Source organism: Ambystoma mexicanum, chromosome 3p (assembly GCF_040938575.1).
Source record: "Ambystoma mexicanum isolate Mex_15411 chromosome 3p, UKY_AmexF1_1, whole genome shotgun sequence".
Lineage (NCBI taxonomy): Eukaryota > Metazoa > Chordata > Amphibia > Caudata > Ambystomatidae > Ambystoma > Ambystoma mexicanum.
In genome coordinates, this window is record NC_090925.1 from 1221156220 (window position 1) to 1221177561 (window position 21342).

General features: G+C 42.9%; 1 protein-coding gene across 5 annotated transcripts in view; it reads right to left on the reverse strand.

The window, feature by feature from the left end:
- Window positions 1-21342, reverse strand: part of SLC4A9 (solute carrier family 4 member 9) — a 1170242-nt gene that overhangs the window by 368379 nt on the left and 780521 nt on the right. For all 5 annotated transcript variants that reach the window (XM_069652671.1, XM_069652669.1, XM_069652668.1 and 2 more), the window contains one exon: window positions 14141-14295. In XM_069652671.1, coding sequence (XP_069508772.1) covers window positions 14141-14295 — 155 coding nt within the window. The remainder of the gene's footprint in view (window positions 1-14140; window positions 14296-21342) is intronic.

Sequence of the window (21342 nt, forward strand, 5' to 3'; positions counted from 1 at the left end):
AAATACTTTGCTTGTTCATCTCCAGTTCATGTTCCTCTATTCACCTATCATCAACTGGATCATTAAAGCAATAGTACCCGAGGGGAGGCATTACCATCCGGTAATGCCCCCCCAAGGGTTCTATTGATATTAGTGCCCCTACACGTTGTACTCGGGTACTAAAAGTATTTTTACTTGAGTTGAGAAACGGCGTGTCAACCGCTTCTGGACTTGAGCAAAGAAAATAAAAAGGCCGCTGCGGAGTGGGGAAAAGGGGCTACATGTAGTCCCTACTCCCTTTCCATGATGGCCATTGAAAAGATTTTTAAAAAAGAAAACAAAGAAAATGTCTGCCATGGAACGGGGACAAGGAACTACACATAGTCCTTTCTCCCTTTCCATGGCGGCTGGTGAAGAAAGGGAAGGAACTCAGCGGGATGCGCTGCTCTGATCAGAGCACAGCAGATAAGTCTTTGTCAACCACTAATGACTTGGCAAAGGGCCAATAAGACTGTTTGTAACAATCTGATTGTCTGCCGCCGGGTGCTAATGTTCATTATTTATCGACTTTTTTAAGGCATCAGCGTGCAGAAATTTCCGGACTGCAGTTTGTATCTCTGTCCATGCTTCTTATTAAAGCACCATGTACGTATGAATACAGATACAAATAAATACAAACAAGACAGACACGCCTCCAGGCAGCCGACTTTGTCAGTCCATGACAACATTGCATGTCATCCACATACTGGTGGGTGGAGATACACATCCACCGAGAAAACAGATTCCATAGCCTCTGGAGTGACCCCTAACTCCTGTGGAGTCTCTCTCTGCTGTGGCACTCTGCCTGCCTACCTGCTTGGAAGTCCAGGGTGCCTGAAGTCTTTTTACTTGCCAGATTGTCCTGGTGAAGAGGGGAATGCATGTAGGTGCTACCTCGAGCCAAGAACTATATGCCTTGGCCCTGGGACGACATTTCAACTTTCCTGAACAGCCTTTGCTTTCTTTTCAGAAACTGTTCTAACTGCATGCACTGCTAACATCACTAAATATACCACTCAGAAAAAACATTATCAAAATGTAAAAGTTACCACCACCAGGACTTTCCAACACTAACTTGCCGGAGGGCTAGGGAGGGTCAGTGGCACTTGGACTACCCTGGCCGTGGCCCTTGTTATTGTCCCATCCTCTGTGACTGAGACTAAAAAAGAGTCCATACCATCCTCGCCCCTCATCCACTGGCTCTAGAAGGCTCCCGGATCCAGGGAGGGGGCTTCGTCACAGCTTAATTTACCAAAGACTACTTAAATATTTACCAGAAAATGACTTTGTTAAAAGTCTGCATATGTGGTGAGAGTAACGAGACACTGAAGGCACACTTCCTTATTCATGGTGATGTTTACAAAGGGAAGGAATTCCAGACACTGACATTAGGAATGTATCTGAGCAGGAAATGCTGATGGGAATGAGTCATCATTGTCTTGTCTATAGTAAGTGTAGGAAGATTAAGGTTGATAAAACATAATATCATAACTGCCTAAGAGACATTTGTCCAGTTGAATTTACAGTTCAGCATCTGTAACCAGTCGAGGGATTCAATCACTTCTCCCCAGGGGGGAGCCTTTCCTTGTGAGGCTAGGAAGGTGAGCATGCCATGCGATACCCTCTCTAGGGGTAGAGGCAAGCGGGACCTCACCGGGAGAGACTCCCCCTCTGGGGATAAGGACTCCTGTTCCAATGAGGAATTCCCTTTCCACTCCAACCATAATACCTATTCTGTTGGGAGAGAACAAGAGAAATCTTTGTAAATTGTTTATGGTTGTGTTGAATCTGAAAATCAGTACCTGCCTGGTACTGTGACGAAGAAACCCACAAGATCCATAACGAGTATATTCAAGATGTTGAGAAAGGATTCTCACTAGATGCTGGGAAAGCTGCGTCATAAAACTGGGAGGAGAGAAACCAGGAAGAAGAGTGACCCAGGAGTTTCAAACCAGCGTGGTGAGGGAAGCTGGTGGACTCGGGAGAACGCTGCCTCACAAGCAGGGGAGGAGCGGACTGGAATCAGTGCACAAGCCTCATTGTCCAAGGCACAGACTTTGAGTACGTCTGTGAAGTCGAGAGAGGTCCCCGGAGAGACAGGCAAGAGAGAAGTGGTGGCTGAGACAGGGAGAGAGAGAGAACCGCTCTTGGATCGATACCCCTTATCGGAAAGCAAGTCATAGCGCGTCAGAAGAAGAGAAGGAAAGAAATGAAAGTGGTGGCCGAGATAATGAGAGAGAGAGAGAACCCCTCTTGGATCTGATACCGCTTATAGGAAGGCAAGCCGTAGCGTGTCAGCGAAAGAGAAAGCAAGGAATGCAAGAAGTGGTGACCGAGATTGGGAGAGTGAAGGAACCCCTCTGGGAGCCGATACTGCTGTAGTGATACACGAAATTGCAACCTTGCCAATCAGGGCTTTAGATGACAGCATTGGCCGCTGAAAGCCAATAGTGTATTCAAAGTATGTGCTAAAAATGCTGACAGTAGTCTGTTGTAGCACTTCCATTATGCAGTAGTGAGCTACAAGGAATATGCAGGCCTAGTTTGAGATAGGTCAAATTAAACATTGTTGATAGACAGGCAGGGAGGGCCCCTAGCCATGTAGCTAATAGGTTTTTGGAGTGTTTGGAACATCATGGCACCTATATAGCGCTTAGATAGCCAGTCTTAAGCGCTATAAACACTAAGCTATGAGTGCATGCCTTTTAGAGCTTGCAGATGGGGTTAATACATCCCTGCTTCCCTTAGAATATTCAGCCTCACTAACGTTAGCCCTGGCCCCAAGCTAATCTTCCTTTTCTCTGGGAAGGTACTGATAAGACATTCCTCAGCCAGCGCAGATGGGAACAAGGGAGGGGGTAGGAGCGAGCAGGGAGCATCTCAGAGAGAGCTGGGTTTTTTCCATGAGCCAGTTGCACAGGGAAAGTTCTGGAACTGTGCGTCATGGTGACTGACAGCAAGAAGTTATAAAATATCCATGCACACATGGATCAGGGGGAGATCGCCTGTGGACTTGATTCGTGCAGAAACAGGTGCCCGGCATTGGCTCATACGGTGTCCTTCAGCATTGTCCTCTGAGCGGGGCTTGTTTACAGCTAGCTTATGAGGGCCCAAGGTCTCCCCAGTGCTGCTTAAAGGGACGTAAGACTGTGTTTCTCTATGTTTCTCTATATTTCTCTATGTTTCTCTATGTTTATCTAAGTTCCATGTTTCACTATATTTTGCATTGCTCTAAGTGTTATGCTTTGTAATATTCGGTAACTTGAATCCCAAATGTATATGAAATTCACTGCTTAGAATAAATATGCTAATAACACTTTGAGGGTGTCATTTGTCACTTGCATGAGATCACTGCTCAGCACAATAGAACCTGTATTTTGGGCTGAATTGGGTATTTTTGCTCTCAAAGGGCTGGCCCCGAGGAAGATTTTGCCCAATATCAAGACATTTGGTGGCAGCGGTGGGATTGTGAAGAGCAGTGCCATGCTGACATGACAAATGGTGTGAGAGAACACAGTGTAGAGTGGGGAGCAGGCTGTCGCATTTCCTTGATGGTCTCACTGCAGCTCTGAGACTTCAAAAGGCAGCAATGTTGTGTCGGCTTGCCGTGGCCGATAGCTTGTGTGGTTAAGACTCCCTTCATGGGATTGGTGCCAGGGAGTACAAGGCAATAAACGAGCGGGAAATGGCTTTGTTTAAAGCACTCCGATGAATGGTTAAGAAAGATGTATGCTCAATTAGAAAAAGAATTTTATCATGTGGTTTCCCAGTTTAAAGTTGTAATTTGGAATGCATAATGAGACGGAGTTCTCATCTCTATTCTGTCATGAGGGCAGGAAAAATAATTGCAAGAATTTGACATGCAAATTGTGAATAGTGATTTAACCATTGACTCAGCCCCAGTGTGCTAGCGAGTGGGGGCTGTAATGTTCGGAGGCGAAGGTTCGTCTTTTTTGATGTATGCTTTTGAAGGGTTGGCATTCCTGAATAATGAGGAAGGGGAATGAGCCATGCTTAGGAGAATGAGTAACATCTGTGCTGAGAGCCTAAAGAGTTTTTTCTTTCTTTTGGCAACTGTAAAATTCCATGTGCTAATGGTGGCAAATTCTGTTTAAAGGAAACACACTAAAATGGTTATATTGCATTTTAGGCTGTGCCATGCTTATATTGGGTGAGAGACTCACTTAAAAGGAAAGTGAGTGAATGTTATTTGGATTTTCGATTTTTGTGTACTGATTTGAAATTGCAGAATCAGTTTGCAATGGTTGGGGGGAAAAACAATTTATATTTTTCTAAATTGCCCCTGGAGTATTTTTTGACTGTCCCCATGCTATGCCATGGATTTGTGCTGTTGCCTTAAAAGTGATGTATGCTTTGAAAATAGTGACCTGTTGACTGTGATACATGGGGAAAAATGTTGTTGACACATTAAACAGCCCACAAGCAATAGAGTGTGGGTTGTTCTTGCAGAAAAAAAAAACGTGCAGGGAGCTGCACTAAATATGGCATTTTTATTTTTTAAATGCACTGAACTGAGTGGTTATAGTTTGGCAATGGTACAACAGAATGAAACATCTGTGTGTGATAAGATAGCACAAAGATTTAATGGGTTGTGAGTTCTCTTGAAAGATCGCACATTACAAGAAAAAAAAAGACGCTTTGACATTTTGCAAAATTACATGGAGTAGAAAAATGACAAGAAAAGTGCCGCTTTTGAAAAACAAGAGTCTTGCTGTATGTGCAGAGCTTGTGCCTTGAAGCTGTCTTGGGCGAGGTGCGTGAAGGCAAACAAAAGCAGAAACAGTACAAGAAAGAGTTAATTTGGATGAACTGTCTAAAACGAGTGAAGCCGCCACAGTATAAGAGTTATAGGCAAAAGAGATAAGCTGCATGCTAATGGCGCTGCCAGGTGCACACGAAAGATAAACATGCCTGCATTCCTGAGGAAGGGGGAGCAAAAACAGAGAGCTGTTCAAAAAGTAAAGAATTTGCCTAGTAAACTGTGGTACGGAGCAAAGGCTTCATGCAGGATGGCAGACGGGCACATCACATCTGAACATTTACCTATGCATCTGTAAATGGGCCAAGAAAAGACAGCTGCCCATTCCAACAGACATTACTGTGCAAACCGCATTCCCATGTGATGTGAAGTGAAGTAAAGCGCTATTGCTGGGCAAGCTGCATTCCAATGCTCCATGTGATGTGAACTGAAGTAAAGCGCTGTGCACTGGAGAAGAAACCTCTAGGCGCTTTGAGAAGAGAAAATACACATCTGGCAAACTGCAAGCTACATTGCCAGGGGATGGAGTAACTGACAAAGACATTATGGCCTCCCAGATGGAAGCAAAACTGACAAAAGTGCTTAGCCGTTTTGCAAGAGACAACATGCAGAGCGGGGCTTTGAAGTAAAACATGAACACTGCACATTAGCCATGATCCAGAAGCCACACGGCTTAGTGCAAGAATGAATGATTTGTTGAAGCAACAAAAGAAACTGACTCAGACTATCGCACTCAAAGGAGTGGTTCAAAAACAGCAAACGCCCTTTGAAAAAAAATGATGACAAGTGAAAAAACCAGAGGCTTGAAAAGACACTGCTAAGAAAAGAAAGATAAATACTGAAAGATTTTACCTTTGAAAAATGGAGTGATGCCAGCAGGGCAACCTAAACCAAGATCATGGGACACTGGAAGCAAGTTGGCGCCTGGCATTGGTGATCGCTTTGGTGAAAAAGAAAAGCATTGTGCGACCTGGGTACTTACTATATGGCTTTGTAAAAGCACAGATCAGTCTGAGGTACCATTGACCAGCTATGATTGCATTGCACAAATGAGTTTGTGATTAGGCAGTTACACCCCGTATGGTTGAGTGTAAATAAGCCCCCAGAAACATGCAGAAAGGTGATAAATAATTGCAGTAGCAATGACAAAGTGTGTAGTTACCTGATGAGACTTTTTGAAGATGGGGGTGGTATTATGGGAAGGGGTGGATAACGCTGATATTGAAGTTTTGATGACATCCTAACATTTCTGTTTGTATTTTGCCTAGGCAAAGCACGACAAGACATTTCATAATATAGGAAGATAATGTGCAGTTTGTGGGTGACACTGATCAAAGAAGGGTCAGACGCATTCTCAGAGAAAGCGAGCCACTGCGAACTGAACTGGCACGGTGCAGACTTGGCTAATTATCAAGTATTTGATGCTACACATTTAAATGACATGTTTTGCCCTTTCTTGTTTAAAGGACTATGGACAATGAATTGTGGACTGTAACATCAGGCACCACATACAGCTGTGTGACACAGCAATTGAATGCTAACACATTGAAAAATGGTTTTTAAATGCACTGTTGAGATGAATCTGAAAAAACCAAATGGTTTTACTCTTCCAACTGAATGGCTTTAACCAGAGATGTTTTGTTTTTTGAAAAAAAAAAAATATTCTACATTGCACGTAGGCAGGAGAATGATTTATGAACTGTTGGGGCAGCAGAATTATGCAAGCAGGAGCGTAATTAATTTTGAGATAAGATGAGTGCGCACATCAAAGTCACCTGTGCGTAGGTTAAGATTCTTAATTGAAGTAATGCTGCCAAGTGTATGAGCTATAATTTGAAATGGTAATCTTTGAAACACTGGATACTTTTACAGCCAGCTTAAGGCAGGTAAATGAAACCATGACTGACTTGATGTTATATTTTATGACACAGAGTGTGACACGGTTTTTTGTTAAACCAACCAGTTTCATGTTTTTGTGGGGACAGCTGTCTCCAGCACACTAATGCAAAGAGTCACCTTTTGATTGTAAACATTTGGAATAATTCTTTGGAAAAGCGCTGCAAATGAGTATCCACATGGAATTGCTAGAGTACTGGCCTGGCACATTGTCAGGCATCTTTTGTCACTGAATGGATACCATTTGTTTAATTTGTCTAATGTGATGTTTTTCTGACCAAGAACTGCAGCGAGTGTTCTCGCCAAGATTTAATGAACTATAACTTGACTAAATGAATTTTTTCCATGGTGTGATGAAACAGCCACTGCCGGATAGTAGTATGGTGTTTGTGGCTAAAGTTAATATTGTATATGGTAGATATCCCACTTGAAGAAGGGTATTCTCCAAGTCACAGAAGGTAGACACTGTGAACCTGTTAGATTTTCCAGTAGTAAGACAACATGTAAATTGTAGACTGGTAATGCACACCTTCATTATTACAGTGCTACACTTAGACATAGATTTATCATGAGGCAATGTTTCCTTAGTACTACCAAGCTGCTACAAATGGAGTCCATTTCTATGGCCCATCACTAGAGTGCGCGTAGCTAGGGAGCTAGATTCATTAATTGCAGGAGCTTTATATGCTTGTGACATAGAAACTGTGCACAATAAGCTAGCCACTATGGGTTCTGATGCCAGCTCTGCTATAGAACTTCTGGCCTAGTGGGGCCCATTGATATGCCCAGCACTGCTACAAGTATTGACAGCCAATTGAAGATAACAGTATTTTAGACATGAAGACATTTTTGTCTGCCATAGGGCAGGTCAACAAGACTGCTAAATACACACAATGCATTGTATGGCAAACATTGTTAAATCAGCAGGTGTTGGCTTTTTACTGGGTGGGGGCGACCATCCTCCACACACTGGCACGCAGAGCTACAGTTACCAGCATACATATGGATTGAATTGCTTGCTTTTGATTGCATGAATAACACATGCCATGCTTTGATGTAAATTAGTAGAATTGTTTTTATTTAGACAACCTGGTGCCCATGGGTTCACCTTGTTCAAGAAATTAGATGGTTTCTGGTTGGGTTCCACCTACCTGGGGGAAGTGTCTAGTCACACAGCCCATAGTCACGCTTGAATGCCCTGGGATCAGGGGGAGGGTAGGCCCTTAGGGTGAAAGGCTGCCAGGTTTTAGAATTGGTAACCATACATAAATGCAATAGTGCATTGTAGATTAGACTACACTGGATTGCCTTGACATTTTAACTGCATGCTGCTTTTTAACTGACAATCAGTTATACAAAATTGATTTAGGTATTTTTGTGTAGGCCAGGTTTTGGCTAGAGTAAATGTCCATGTTCACTTTGTGTAGGTATTTTTGTGTAGGCCAGGTTTTGGCAAGGGTATATGTCACTGTTCACTTTGTGTACATTTTTGTTTAGGTAGTGTTTTACCTTGCATGCCACGCTAACTAACCGCTAGAAGATAGTTTGCTTAAACCTCTTGCAAAGCCCCTAGGTCTTTATCACTGCACTAAATACTATGTTGATAGGTATTAGTCAGCATTTGTCGCACAAACGTTGAATAGGGGTGGAATGTAGTGATACACGAAATTGCAACCTTGCCAATCAGGGCTTTAGATGACAGCATTGGCCGCTGAAAGCCAATAGTGTATTCAAAGTATGTGCTAAAAATGCTGACAGTAGTCTGTTGTAGCACTTCCATTATGCAGTAGTGAGCTACAAGGAATATGCAGGCCTAGTATGAGATAGGTCAAATTAAACATTGTTGATAGACAGGCAGGGAGGGCCCCTAGCCATGTAGCTAATAGGTTTTTGGAGTGTTTGGAACATCATGGCACCTATATAGCGCTTAGATAGCCAGTCTTAAGCGCTATAAACACTAAGCTATGAGTGCATGCCTTTTAGAGCTTGCAGATGGGGTTAATACATCCCTGCTTCCCTTAGAATATTCAGCCTCACTAACGTTAGCCCTGGCCCCAAGCTAATCTTCCTTTTCTCTGGGAAGGTACTGATAAGACATTCCTCAGCCAGCGCAGATGGGAACAAGGGAGGGGGTAGGAGCGAGCAGGGAGCATCTCAGAGAGAGCTGGGTTTTTTCCATGAGCCAGTTGCACAGGGAAAGTTCTGGAACTGTGCGTCATGGTGACTGACAGCAAGAAGTTATAAAATATCCATGCACACATGGATCAGGGGGAGATCGCCTGTGGACTTGATTCGTGCAGAAACAGGTGCCCGGCATTGGCTCATACGGTGTCCTTCAGCATTGTCCTCTGAGCGGGGCTTGTTTACAGCTAGCTTATGAGGGCCCAAGGTCTCCCCAGTGCTGCTTAAAGGGACGTAAGACTGTGTTTCTCTATGTTTCTCTATATTTCTCTATGTTTCTCTATGTTTATCTAAGTTCCATGTTTCACTATATTTTGCATTGCTCTAAGTGTTATGCTTTGTAATATTCGGTAACTTGAATCCCAAATGTATATGAAATTCACTGCTTAGAATAAATATGCTAATAACACTTTGAGGGTGTCATTTGTCACTTGCATGAGATCACTGCTCAGCACAATAGAACCTGTATTTTGGGCTGAATTGGGTATTTTTGCTCTCAAAGGGCTGGCCCCGAGGAAGATTTTGCCCAATATCAAGACAACTGCTTACCAGAAAGCATGTCTTAGCATGTCAGAAGAAGAAAAGGCTCAGAGAGAGAAAGTCATCCTAACAGACATGGACTTGCCCAAGGAAGACACTGACCCGGTGATGCAGCCCCAGTACAAGGAAAGTAATGGAGAGAGCAGAAGACAGGGGAAGACAGCCAATCCGATTAGGCAGAGTCTTAAAACCGAGCGAAAGAAAAAACAAATATAATGATTGGGGACATCATATTTGTCCCAGTAAGACAGAAGAAGTCAAGATATGGCATATCAGTGTTTGTGACAATAAACACAGAGAGAGTAACAAAAAGCAATGCTAGGTTTATCCTACTCCTCTCAGTGAGAGAACGAGTAGCTACGAGGGCAAGAATCTATACTGGCTCCGAATACTCATCCTAGTTGGAATGTGAGTGAACCAAAGAATGAGTATGAATACTGCGCTAATCCTACTCATCAGAGTGAGAAGGTCAATAAGCAAGAGAGTGAAAATAACTACTGGGCTCATAATATTCGTCCCAGTAGGTACGTGAGTGACCAAGGAAGTGAAAGCCAATACCGGGGTTACCCTTGTTGTTTTAGCGGAATAGTGAGTGACCACGAGACTGAGAGTTCATCCGAGAAAGAGGGCCTTTCATTTATACCCAAGAAAGACTAAGCGAATCAAAGACAAAGATATGGAACTTTAATCCAAGGGATATTTCAGCACCAGGGAAGAAGAAACCAGAAGGCTGGAAAGCCCCCTTGAAGAATTGAATGAACCGGTGCAAACACTAGCTGAAGATTCTTTAAGAATAGGAACTGAGTTGAGAAAAGCCGTCTCGCAGAAGGGAGTCATTATCCTGGACTTTAATTGTTTTTTCTACAGTAAGGCTGGGAAAGCCGTTCATTCTCCTGGACTTTAGTTGTTTTGTATGAGTGGTAGGGTCAGAGTAACTAAGGTTTTGGACCGAGAACAGACTTTGTTTTGGACTTCATTACTGATGATGAGCACCCTAGCTAGGTGTGCTAGGCAGGGAAATCCATAGATTAGGGTTAGTTAGGTATTTTTACATCATTTCTAATAGAAGTCTGTTCACGATGACCACACCTAGACTGCCACCTCCTTCTGACCCTCTACGCATCCTTTATCAAGTGACTTTGTAAGTAATAACAGGGTGAACAAAATTTGTATTAAAGATGGTCAGGATTTGAAATCACTATGTGCCTTTGGTCTACTGCCATTAGGGAAACCGGGGACACCCTCCTATTAAAGCACAACCTTAGCTTTGGATCATGGACAAGGAAAATAAAAATCAAATTTCAATTTACTTTTCACAAATGATGTCTTTCTGCTTCATTGGGTGGGGCTATACGCTCCCAGGCAAGGTCCTGACACCCCCGGAGCACCGGAAAGAGGTCCTCATCCCGGTATTAGTATATATAACAGACTTTGGTTAAGTTGTCGGGGTGCTACTTCAAAGTGCTGTGACCCAAAACATATGACATCTTATTGCACTGCATTTTTGAAGCACAGCCTGGCCTCTAGGGGCAGCGAAGAGAAAAAGGAGCAAATCGAACACATATACCGTTAGCGAGTCAGGCAACGGCATGGGGGTGAATGAATCGAGCATTGTGTACCCACGTTCATCGGAGAGGGTCGTGCCAGAAGCAAGATGTTTCAATAGTCTGTTACGGATTGAAGGGGTTTGTGGTATTCCGCAGATCGGGTGTTTGCACCCAGAGTATTGAGGTTTGGCTGTACTGTGGGATAGTGGTAGTAAAAGGTTTTCCTGTCTTTCTTAAAGGAGATTAGTGCAAGCACTAGTCTGATTTCCAGATACAGGGCATTTCATTATGCAGTGGCAGAGTTGGCTGAAGCACCCAGTATAACTCAAGGAAAAGATACTCTTGTCTGTAGTGGGTATAGGTGTACACCTGTACCTGAAGGGGCAATGCCCTGGAAGCTTTTAGCCCAGCCACGTGCACACCTCACACAATCCCCTCAGCAATAGCCATTCACCTGTACCAGGCTCAACAGAGACCCCCTGAAAGGCATTGTTACTAGCAATCATCTGTGGGTGGCAGGGGAGGCAAATGCAGTGACTTTGATGTCAGAAAGGCGTTTTGCCTTTCCTGGTAATTTGATATTTGTCCTAGAATAGATGGATAAATAACAAACCAGAAAAGGAAAGCAGGTTTCTTTAAGAAATATTCATACATCCAATAATAGAGCATCTAGCTTGTGCAGACGCAGCATGTCAAATGTCTTGGTGCAGATTAAGATAGGGAAAGCAATTATAAAAAGACAAGGGCTCTCTCATTATGAGCCTCGCGGTAATGATACACATTTCAAGTACTGCTTCTTTTTACTACCTACTAGATATAGGGCCCAATAACACGTTTGATAGTAAAATCCAGTGGCGTTTGCCAGGCACTGACACAATGTTACTATCATTATAATTGTTCTTTTATAACAGGCTTAATACTGAAGACCAGTCGCTAAGCGCGCGGCCCGGATTTCGAGTCTGTGCTGCTATGCACTTTCTTGCTTCCAAGACAAACGTGTTGACCCTGAGCTATCCTCCCGGCCCTACCTGGCCATAAGATGTCAACATCTGGAAAATGGTGTGAATAGCTAAGCATATGATAGCAGTTTCTGGCAAAGGCCCATCTAATACATATAGACAAGCCACAACTATTGTTTTTGTCAATGCTTGCTTTTAACAGGACTTGAGTTCAAGGAACAGCTTTCATAAAGTGGCTGAAGGTACACTTGGTCAAGAATGTTTTATTACAACAGCAGCATGATTACAGCTGCAACTAAGCCAGTAACTTGCCGTAGACTCCTTAGAACTAAGACTCGAGTGAAACATTTGCTGCTAATGCTTGAAAGTCTAGCTCACAGGAAGATATATTTTGGGCGGGTAGGGGCAGGTAGTGGGTGAAAATGGCCATAAGGATTAGCATGGTCATGCGTGCTCAGCGGTTGGCCAAATAACCAACCAATAGCCACAAATTGTGTATTCATCCTCACATGTCATCTACTCCTGGCTGTACTCCAATGCAATAGTTTTGGCTTACAAATGACGCCTAAGCGCTAAATAATAGCCAAAACTAAAAAGACAGTATTGTGGCGAGCGTAGCGAGGGTGTTAACGGAGGCCCCCGGGGGCATTACTATTAGGCGGTAATGGCCCACCGGCAAGGGGCTTATTGCCATTAGTATTCCGGGGTTTTTAGCCCCGGGATACTAATGGCTCTGTTACTTTTTTCAATCGGCTTTTGTTTTGCCGGTTGAAAAAAGCAGCGCTGCAGTACACGTTCGTTCTACAAAGACTAGAACGTGGGTACAACTTTATTACTATGAATCAACAGGGCGCCATTTTGGGCCAAGTTGATCCACATTAATAAATGGAGAGGTGAGCGAGGAAGCTGGCAGACCTGGCACACGATGCACACAAATGCGTACACGGGATTACACTGTGGTATGGCTCGGAATAGAGCGTTCAGTGTATCCTGTGGCATCAGCGCACCGGGTACTAATTGAAAATACTGCATGTTTTACCACTCCACCAAACTATGAGTTTCATTACAAAAACTCTTTGATTGCACCTGCTTTTATGTGGCAGTAAAATCTCGGGAGGATAGCTCAGGGACAACATGCTCACCTTGGCAGCAAGATGACGCGAAGCAACACAGGTTCGATCCCTGGGTCCACGCTTAGAAACCTCTGGGTATTAAGCGCGTTATAAATAACCTATCATATACTTCCGTTCGTTCCTCCGCCCAAGATGTGTGGGCGAAAATCGGGAAATGTTCCTTGAAGCATCGGAATGTTTTTTAACTGCTATGTATGAAAGAGCAAGCCCTTCCCTACAATGCAGGAAAACACCTTCTTCATGTGGCTACTCAAGAGATGAAAAAGTAGATGCCTACCTCCTCGCCCGCTTTTCAGCATAATGCAGAAAAGCCTACAAAATGCCACCTTACTGCATTATGAAAACAACTGTACAGCAGCACACAACCCATTTCCATCGTTAAAACAAGGGTGAAGTTGATTTCAAAACACTGTGGTCCTCATTATGAGTACAGCAGTATTGGTAAACAAACACTGCCTGCCAGCGAGATAAGGGGTTTAGAGGTATTTGCTGTATGAGGTATCACTGAGGAATACCTCATGCAGTTAATACCATCTGACTCCGAGGAGAAATACCTCCTTCAATGTGGATCTCCATCCAAGAAATGTGGGTAACAATTGTTGAAAAAAAATGTCCCCTGATGTTTAGATTGAGGACCTGGAGCATAAGAAAACAGTTCTTCAGAATGCAAATGCCAGCATGCTTTGACTATCTTGCCTCATTCATAGGTATGCAGAGGCAGGGGGTTATCTCATGGTTTCAAATGGTTTCCATATCATTGTAGGTCAAGTTTTATAAACAAACACAGTGCAGGGGCATGCATTAAGGTGGGGATGTGTATGTTGGATAAAGTTCAAACCATGCTATTATGGCTCCAAGGTGATTCCAATGAACATGGGAGGAATGGAATTCAGACATGCAAGGGAAATACATGCACACAAGAGGAAAACACTGTTCTTCTGACATCTGAATTACCCAGAACTGTCTGCTGGGATATAATGTTCCTTAGGGCTGAAACATTCTTCCTGGATGCATTTGCACACTAGAGAATGCATGCGTGATTCTGTGATACAGGTCATATGAGATAACAGCCACCATTAAGCCTACCTTTTCCGTGGAGAAGGAACAAACTTTGGAGGCTGAATCCGAACAGTGGGATCCAGTTTTCCAGGAGGCAACACGGTGAGCTCATCGAAAAAGTCATCGATGCCTGCAATGATTTCATGAGTGTTGATAGCCTTGCGTGCCACGTTTTGAAATAGCTAGAAGAAAGAGAAGTATGTATTTACTGTCTTATAGCACAGTGCTGCATTGCTACAATGCAATGTTATCAGAAAATCCACATCGTAAACTCATGCCCCTCTGTATTTCCCACAGTGCTCCCCGATCGGCGAAATTCAAAGTCCTGGAGGGATCTATAAATGCCAGATAGATATTTCCATTCTTAATGTAACATAATTTTGCCAGTATGAAATAAAGATTTACGGTTTCGTCTACGGTAGCCCCACTGCACCTGAAACCATAATGGACTGCAGCCAGAATATCACTGGCTTCTGCCAACTCCATAATTCTGAAGAGAATTCAATTCCAATCTATATTGAAAGAACTATCTAGTAAGGACATTGGCCTGTAGAGCGCTGGTTCTTCCCTGCAGCACTTTTTGAAGATCGGTGCCGCGGCTACGGCTGAGCGCCATGAAAGGGAAGGGTTCTGACCACTGGCAAATGCATTAAACACATTTGCTAATATTAAGTTCCACAATCCTTATTCTTTTTGAGCAGGCCTTCCACCTTATAGCGAATTTGCGATCCGTATTTAAGGCACGAAAACAGATGTTTTTGGAAAAACACACGCCAAAAACGCCTGTTTAAAAAAAAAATGTCACAAGAGGCCAAGTTCTCAAAAACTTTTTTGGGGCACAATTAATGAAATGCGCTAGCACATCTGATTGCTTGTGCCAAAAAAAGAGCTGCCCAATCCACAAAGAACATCTGAATTGGTGCATCTTATGTTCCATCTTATACGTACCCACTCAAATGGCCTTTTTCCCCTCTTTGCACAAATCAGGGGGCATTTCTGTGCATTTAAAAGCTACCCACCGAAGCCAAGATCTGGGCATGCAAAGCTTTGCTAATGGCTAAGAAACAGATTCTTATGGAAGCTCCGACTCGAGGATTGGCTTCAAAGAATGCTACTATTGCCAGCTAGGGAAAGAGTATTGTATGTTAAAAAAGATTTTATTGAAGACTACGAATTGATTTGGCATGCTTTCAATAATATACAAGTATAGGCTCATTAATAATTATTTTTCATAGTATGTCTGTGACTTAGAAATTCAAGTTTGGCTCGTCCTTATTTCTTAACCTATACCCACGCCTGATTTGAGGTTTGTTATGTCTGTCCTGTTTTCCTTGTGTGTTATGTAATTGAAGTTGCTTATATTGATGTTTGGATAGGTTAAGTTGGGAAGGAATACTGTGATATTTTATGACACTGTTGGGACACTTTGCAATGTGTGTTGTGTTATACTATGCAAATGTTATTGTGTCCCCCAGTCAATTAACTGTATATTGACCTAGGTGAAATATTACTATCAAAATCCTTGGAATCCATCAACGTCTTCAAGGACAAAATGACAAAGCTTTTGATTGACATTCAGTCACTGGAAGAAGAACTTACTTCTAGGCCGGCTACGACCAAGTGCACATTGTTCAGGTTGGACTGGTGCCACATCATAGACCTGCTAGACTCTTATAGGACCTACAAAGAGTATGCCAAGTTTCCAAGAAAGGAAGAGGACATATCGAAATACATCTGCCTCTTTCCCTGCAACAAAGCACACAGCCTCTATCTGGGCCTTCGGTTAAACCAACCTCCGACCCTAGAACGCTCAGGGTGTTGGGCAGGCAAGGAGCTGCAACCACTTCATTGTAGGCTTTGCCGGAACACATCCATTCCAGAAACCCTTAAACATCTTGTACTTTCATGTCAGATTGATATCAGATTACTCCTTTTTGGGTCAGCCATTCCAGAAACTCCAAACTGTCTGGGAGAAATCTTTTGGGCTAGGCTAACGTGGGGCGAGAATGTTTCCCTGATTTTGGCCTTACACAGATTCTTAATATAGGGTTTTGATATATTGGAAGACTGCAGCCACCGTTAATCGAGTCATTGGTTATTTTGTTGCTACAATTGATGCAGGCTTTTCTTCTTTGTGTGTCCACTTGTTCAATTTCATTTTTTATTTCATTATGTCTCTTGTGCAAACAATGCTTTATGATGCATACTGGAAAGTTGGAGCGACACAGCATGAGGTTTGACTCTTTTATTTGAAGCGGGCCTGGGGAGACCAACAGAGCCATTACAGCTCACACCACCGTCGCATACGCCTCCTCGAATGCTGTCTCCCGAGCGTTCCATGTTTCAGGTTGGGAAGGTTCGGGAGACAGATCACTACATATCTTCCCCCTCACAAACATTTCAAAGAACAATTTAATTTAACTGTAACCATGAACAAAAACAACAATTGCAACAATATTGATTGTACATCAAACATGGACACTGTTGACAATAAAACAGAAATAACTTTAAATGACCTTGCTACCCATGTCTCGTATATATATAATAACTCTAAATCATATCAGTATGAATTGTTCCACAGACATCCAGAATTTCTTTAAATCAATTAGTAACCATTTTTATGTAGACACCCCACTACCCTTATCTATGTACAACATCTTGTAACCATTTGGGTTCACATATCGACCTCTTGGACGACACCATTTCATCACCCAATCCACTCTCCCTTTGTTCACCACTGGAACCATTTTCAACCTTTGCCAATCAGCCCATAGACTATACCTCACCCCCTTCTACTATCACCACCCCCTTCCTCACAGCAGAAATCCTCTTGGGGCCAAAGAATTTACTTTCCAGACAATTATGGGTGAATCTGGGATTTTTGATGAGAAACCATTCTCCCACCTTCCATTCAAGGTCCTTCACACCTCTCCTTCTGCCAAATGTTTCTTTGCACATTTTTTGACTTTGTCTAACATAGTTCATTATACTTTACTTTTCCTGTCCACAACTACTGAGTTTGCTAAACCTAGCCACTCCGGGCATAATTTCGTACCCGGTTCCCTCCATTTTAGAGATACAAACAGATACTTTAGTTACAGAATGAGGTGTGGTTAAATAGTCCCACATCATGTGATCTAGAATTTCTTTCCACGGTTGTCCCGACCATAATGCCAATTGAATACCCCCTTTTATGAACCTGTTGGTCCTCTCCACCAACCCGTTGTCCCTAGGATGATATAGAACCGTCCGTATATGCTTGATTGCATAACTATTTAGAAATTTCAGACAAAAATTGAACACCGTTATCAGAAACAATTTCTGAAGGAAACCCTTCTCTCAAAAAAACATTCTCTAAGAATGTCAATAATTTGTTTGCTGTTACCTCTCTGACAGCACTCCATTCTACCCACTTCTTATCAAAATCCACCAACACAAATATAAATTTCAACCCTTCACCTAACCCCATTATTGGTCCCATTATATCGATAGCTACTTTCTTCCAGGGTTGGTCAGGTCCAAAATTAGGAATAAGGGTAGTTTCTCTCACAATCTTGTTTTTATCACTCAGGTTACAAGGAATACAATCCTTAACACATTTCTCTGCCACCTTGTCCATGCCTGGCTACCAAGAACTGTTCCTTATTTTTCTCTTTGTAGCCCCTTCCCCCAGGTGTACCTGATGGGCCATTTCCACTAATAGATTCCTAACTTTCGGAGGAGGTACAATACATGTTCCGCTCCTGAGACTCCTATCAGTTATGCCCAATTCATCCTTGACTTCCCACCACACTTCTAATTTCTTTTCTAATAATTATTTACTGGGCCATCCCTCTACCGTCCACTCTCTGATAGTCTGCATGTCTTCATCCATTTGTTCACTTTGCTCCCACTCCATTTGTCCCACATATTCCACATCAACTTCTGCCACACTATTTGCCTCTTTCCATTCCCCACTCATCTCCCCCTCTCTCCCTGTAGTGGGCATTCTTGATAGGCAATCTGCAACCATGTTGTACTTCCCTGGTAAATAACACACTGCAAATCATATCCTTGTAAACCCAAACATCACCTGCTAATCCTGGGTGACCACACAGCCCATTTTCCACTTTCAAACATTTGGCCAATGGTTTATGGTCCGATCTCACTGTAAATGTTCTGCCCCACAAGAAAAACTTGAAATGACATATTGGCCAAAACATTGCCAATGCCTCTCGTTCAATGATTGAATAATTATTTTCAGCACCCTTCAAAGGTCTCGAAGCAAACGCTATTACTCTTTCTGTTTTGTTATAATCATACTTTGTGAGGGTTGCTCCTAACCCCAAAATACTGGCATCTTCAGACAAAACACACGTGTCTCCTGGATTGAACTTCCCTATGGAAGGTGCCTTTACTATGTTCACTTTTATTTTCTGAATTGCCTCTTCACACACATTCAACCACTCAAACTTGACTCCTTTTTTCAACAATAACCTTAAGGGCGTAGGAATAACAGCAACGTTCTTCACAAACTTGTGGTAGTACTCAGCTAGGCCCGAAAATGATCTTAATTGCTTAATTGATCCTTGTCCACAGGGCTTGGAACTTTTTCTGTGGCTTCTACCAGGCTGAGTTTAGGCTTCATGCCATTACATGACACCACATGACCCAAATACTCCACACTCTCCACAAAAATCTTGCACTTTTTCCTCTGTACCGTCAACCCTGCACCCTTCAGCTTATTCAACACTATCTTCAATAGCTCCTCATGTTTCTTACTCGATTCAGCATAAATTAAAATGTCATCTTGAAATATGATAATGTTTGGCACTCCATCCAACACCTTTTACATAACTCTTTGAAACACTGCTGCCGCCGATGCTAAGCCAAATGGCATGCGACAGTTCTTAAATGTCCCTTCTGTTGTCACAAAAGCTGTGAGGTGCTGGCACTCCTCTGATAGGGGTACCTGGTGATATGCAGAGGACAAATCAATAACTGAAAACACCTTAGCATTGCTCAGAGTCGACAGTTCTTCGATATAACTGGAAGTGGATGGCTATCTACCCAAATGTTTTTATTTAGATCTCTTAGATCCACACAAAGCCTAATCTTACCATTTGGTTTAGCTACAATTACCACCGGAGACAACCATTCTGAGCATTAAATTCTCTCAATTATCTCTCTTTGAAGCAATGATTTCAGTTCCACCTTTACTTTGTTCCTCAGTTGTTGAGGCACCGTTCTCACTTTATACACTCTCGGCACAGCTTCCTTCCTGAGTTTGATACTGTGTTTGAAACCATTCAATTTTTCTAACTCCTCTGAGAACACTTCCGGAAATTCCGTTTCCCATGTGTCTCCTGTCTCTGCTATGGTAACTGGTACTGGTGCATTAGCTTTGATTCGAATACCTACCTTGCTCTGTTTGCTCCACCTTAAAAGCGATGACCCTTCTTTAGTCACATAAACTTCTGCCTCGCAACTTCTTCCTCTGTATTTGATAATCGCCTGAAATTTCCCCAACACTTCACAGTATCATAAGCATATAGTTCTATTTCATGTCTTAGTAGCTGTTCTACTTTTCCATCCACACATTCCTCATATGTCTCTTTTGACATTAAATTCTGGGGCGCACAACTGTTGACTTTCATTGTCACTACTGTGACGTTTATTAGAAATACATCAGTTGGCCCTCTTCCTTTGCCAGATATGTTACTCACTTTCAGCACATGTTTTGCTTGAGTCATGGATACATTTACTGGACTTTCCTCTTGCTCTGGCCGTCTCCCCCCATTTCAGTTGGTTCAACCGTAGACAACTCATGACAGACCCTTGCAAAATGGCCCTTCCTCTTACATTTCAGGCAATTTACATTCCTCGCTGGACAAAAGATGTTGGATGAAATGTGCCAATTACTGCCACATCTGTAGCATTTCACTTCCTTCCCTTCACTCCATTTTCTGTTACTTTTCAATGCCGCAACCTCACTTTCTTGTTTTTCACTTTGCACGCTTTTCATGTATTTGGTAGTCTGTCGCATGCCCCTCAAAACCTCTACTGCCTGTTCTAAGGGCAAGTCCTTTGATAATAGTTTCTGTTGGGCTCTGCTACTATTAGTACATCATACAAGCTGATCTCTTATCAACGAGTTGGTTAATATTCCAAAAACACATTTGACTTAATGTTCTCAAAGCAGCCACAAAACATTCCACCAGTTCTTGTGGTTCTTGCACTCTCTCAAAAAATTTGTGGCGTTCAAAGGTAATATTCTTTTTGGGCTCAAAATGGTCCCGTAATTTTCTTTCTGCAATTGTGTACTCATCTGTATCACCCTGGCCTGACTCTTCTGGTTCCGGTAAACCATCATATACAGTGCTCCCTTCTGCACCAAGGTTGTGCAGTAGGATAGCCTGTTTCCTGCTGGGGGTGTACTTGTCCCCTCCTATTGCCAGAAAATATGTATCAAAAAGTCTCTTCCATGTGTCCCACCTGATAATTGGTGTCCCTGGCTCAGGTACAAAACGTTGGGGTGGGGACATACTTGCAGCTGCCATATTTATACAGTTGTAATATGTCTTTTCATTTTTTTTATTTTATTTTTTATTTAATAATCCTTAAATTGACCTTCCACACTACTCACTGTACTTGTGCTTTTTTATTTGTATTTCTGGAAAACGGCACTGTAAGCACGTTTCTTGGAATCTGTGTGTCTAAATATTGACTGTCTCAATTTATAGGTCTATTTGCTGTGCTATGGCAACCTGCAGCCTCTTGTCTGTTCCGTATATACACGCTCGCGGGTGCTTTCCTTCAGCCAGTGAGCGTAATGACTTCTTTCTAGCCAAATTAATGAGTCTTCTCACTTGCCTCTTGTCCTCCAGACCCCTGCTCCTCTCACCTGCTCAACTGCTGGAGCCGCAATGGTGCTCCGCACCTGGGTCTGAGTATTCAGGCTGGGACAAGCCTCCATGACCTTCCGTGCAGTCCTGCTTCATGACGCCGGGAGCTGATGCAGAATCCCCCACAGACCCGCCTCACCGCGCCATCCTCGTCGCCATTGACAGTTTGAAGCAAAAATGTCAATAAAAAATAAATTAGTCACAATATGTTCGGGGAAAGGATAGGGAGGGGAAGTGATGGCCCAGATGTGGAGTGATAGCCAAGAAAGCAAGTGGAGAGCAGTGGGCGAGAGGTGGTGAAGTGGGCCAGAAAGCAGAGAGGTCGCGCAGGCTACAGGGGTGGTG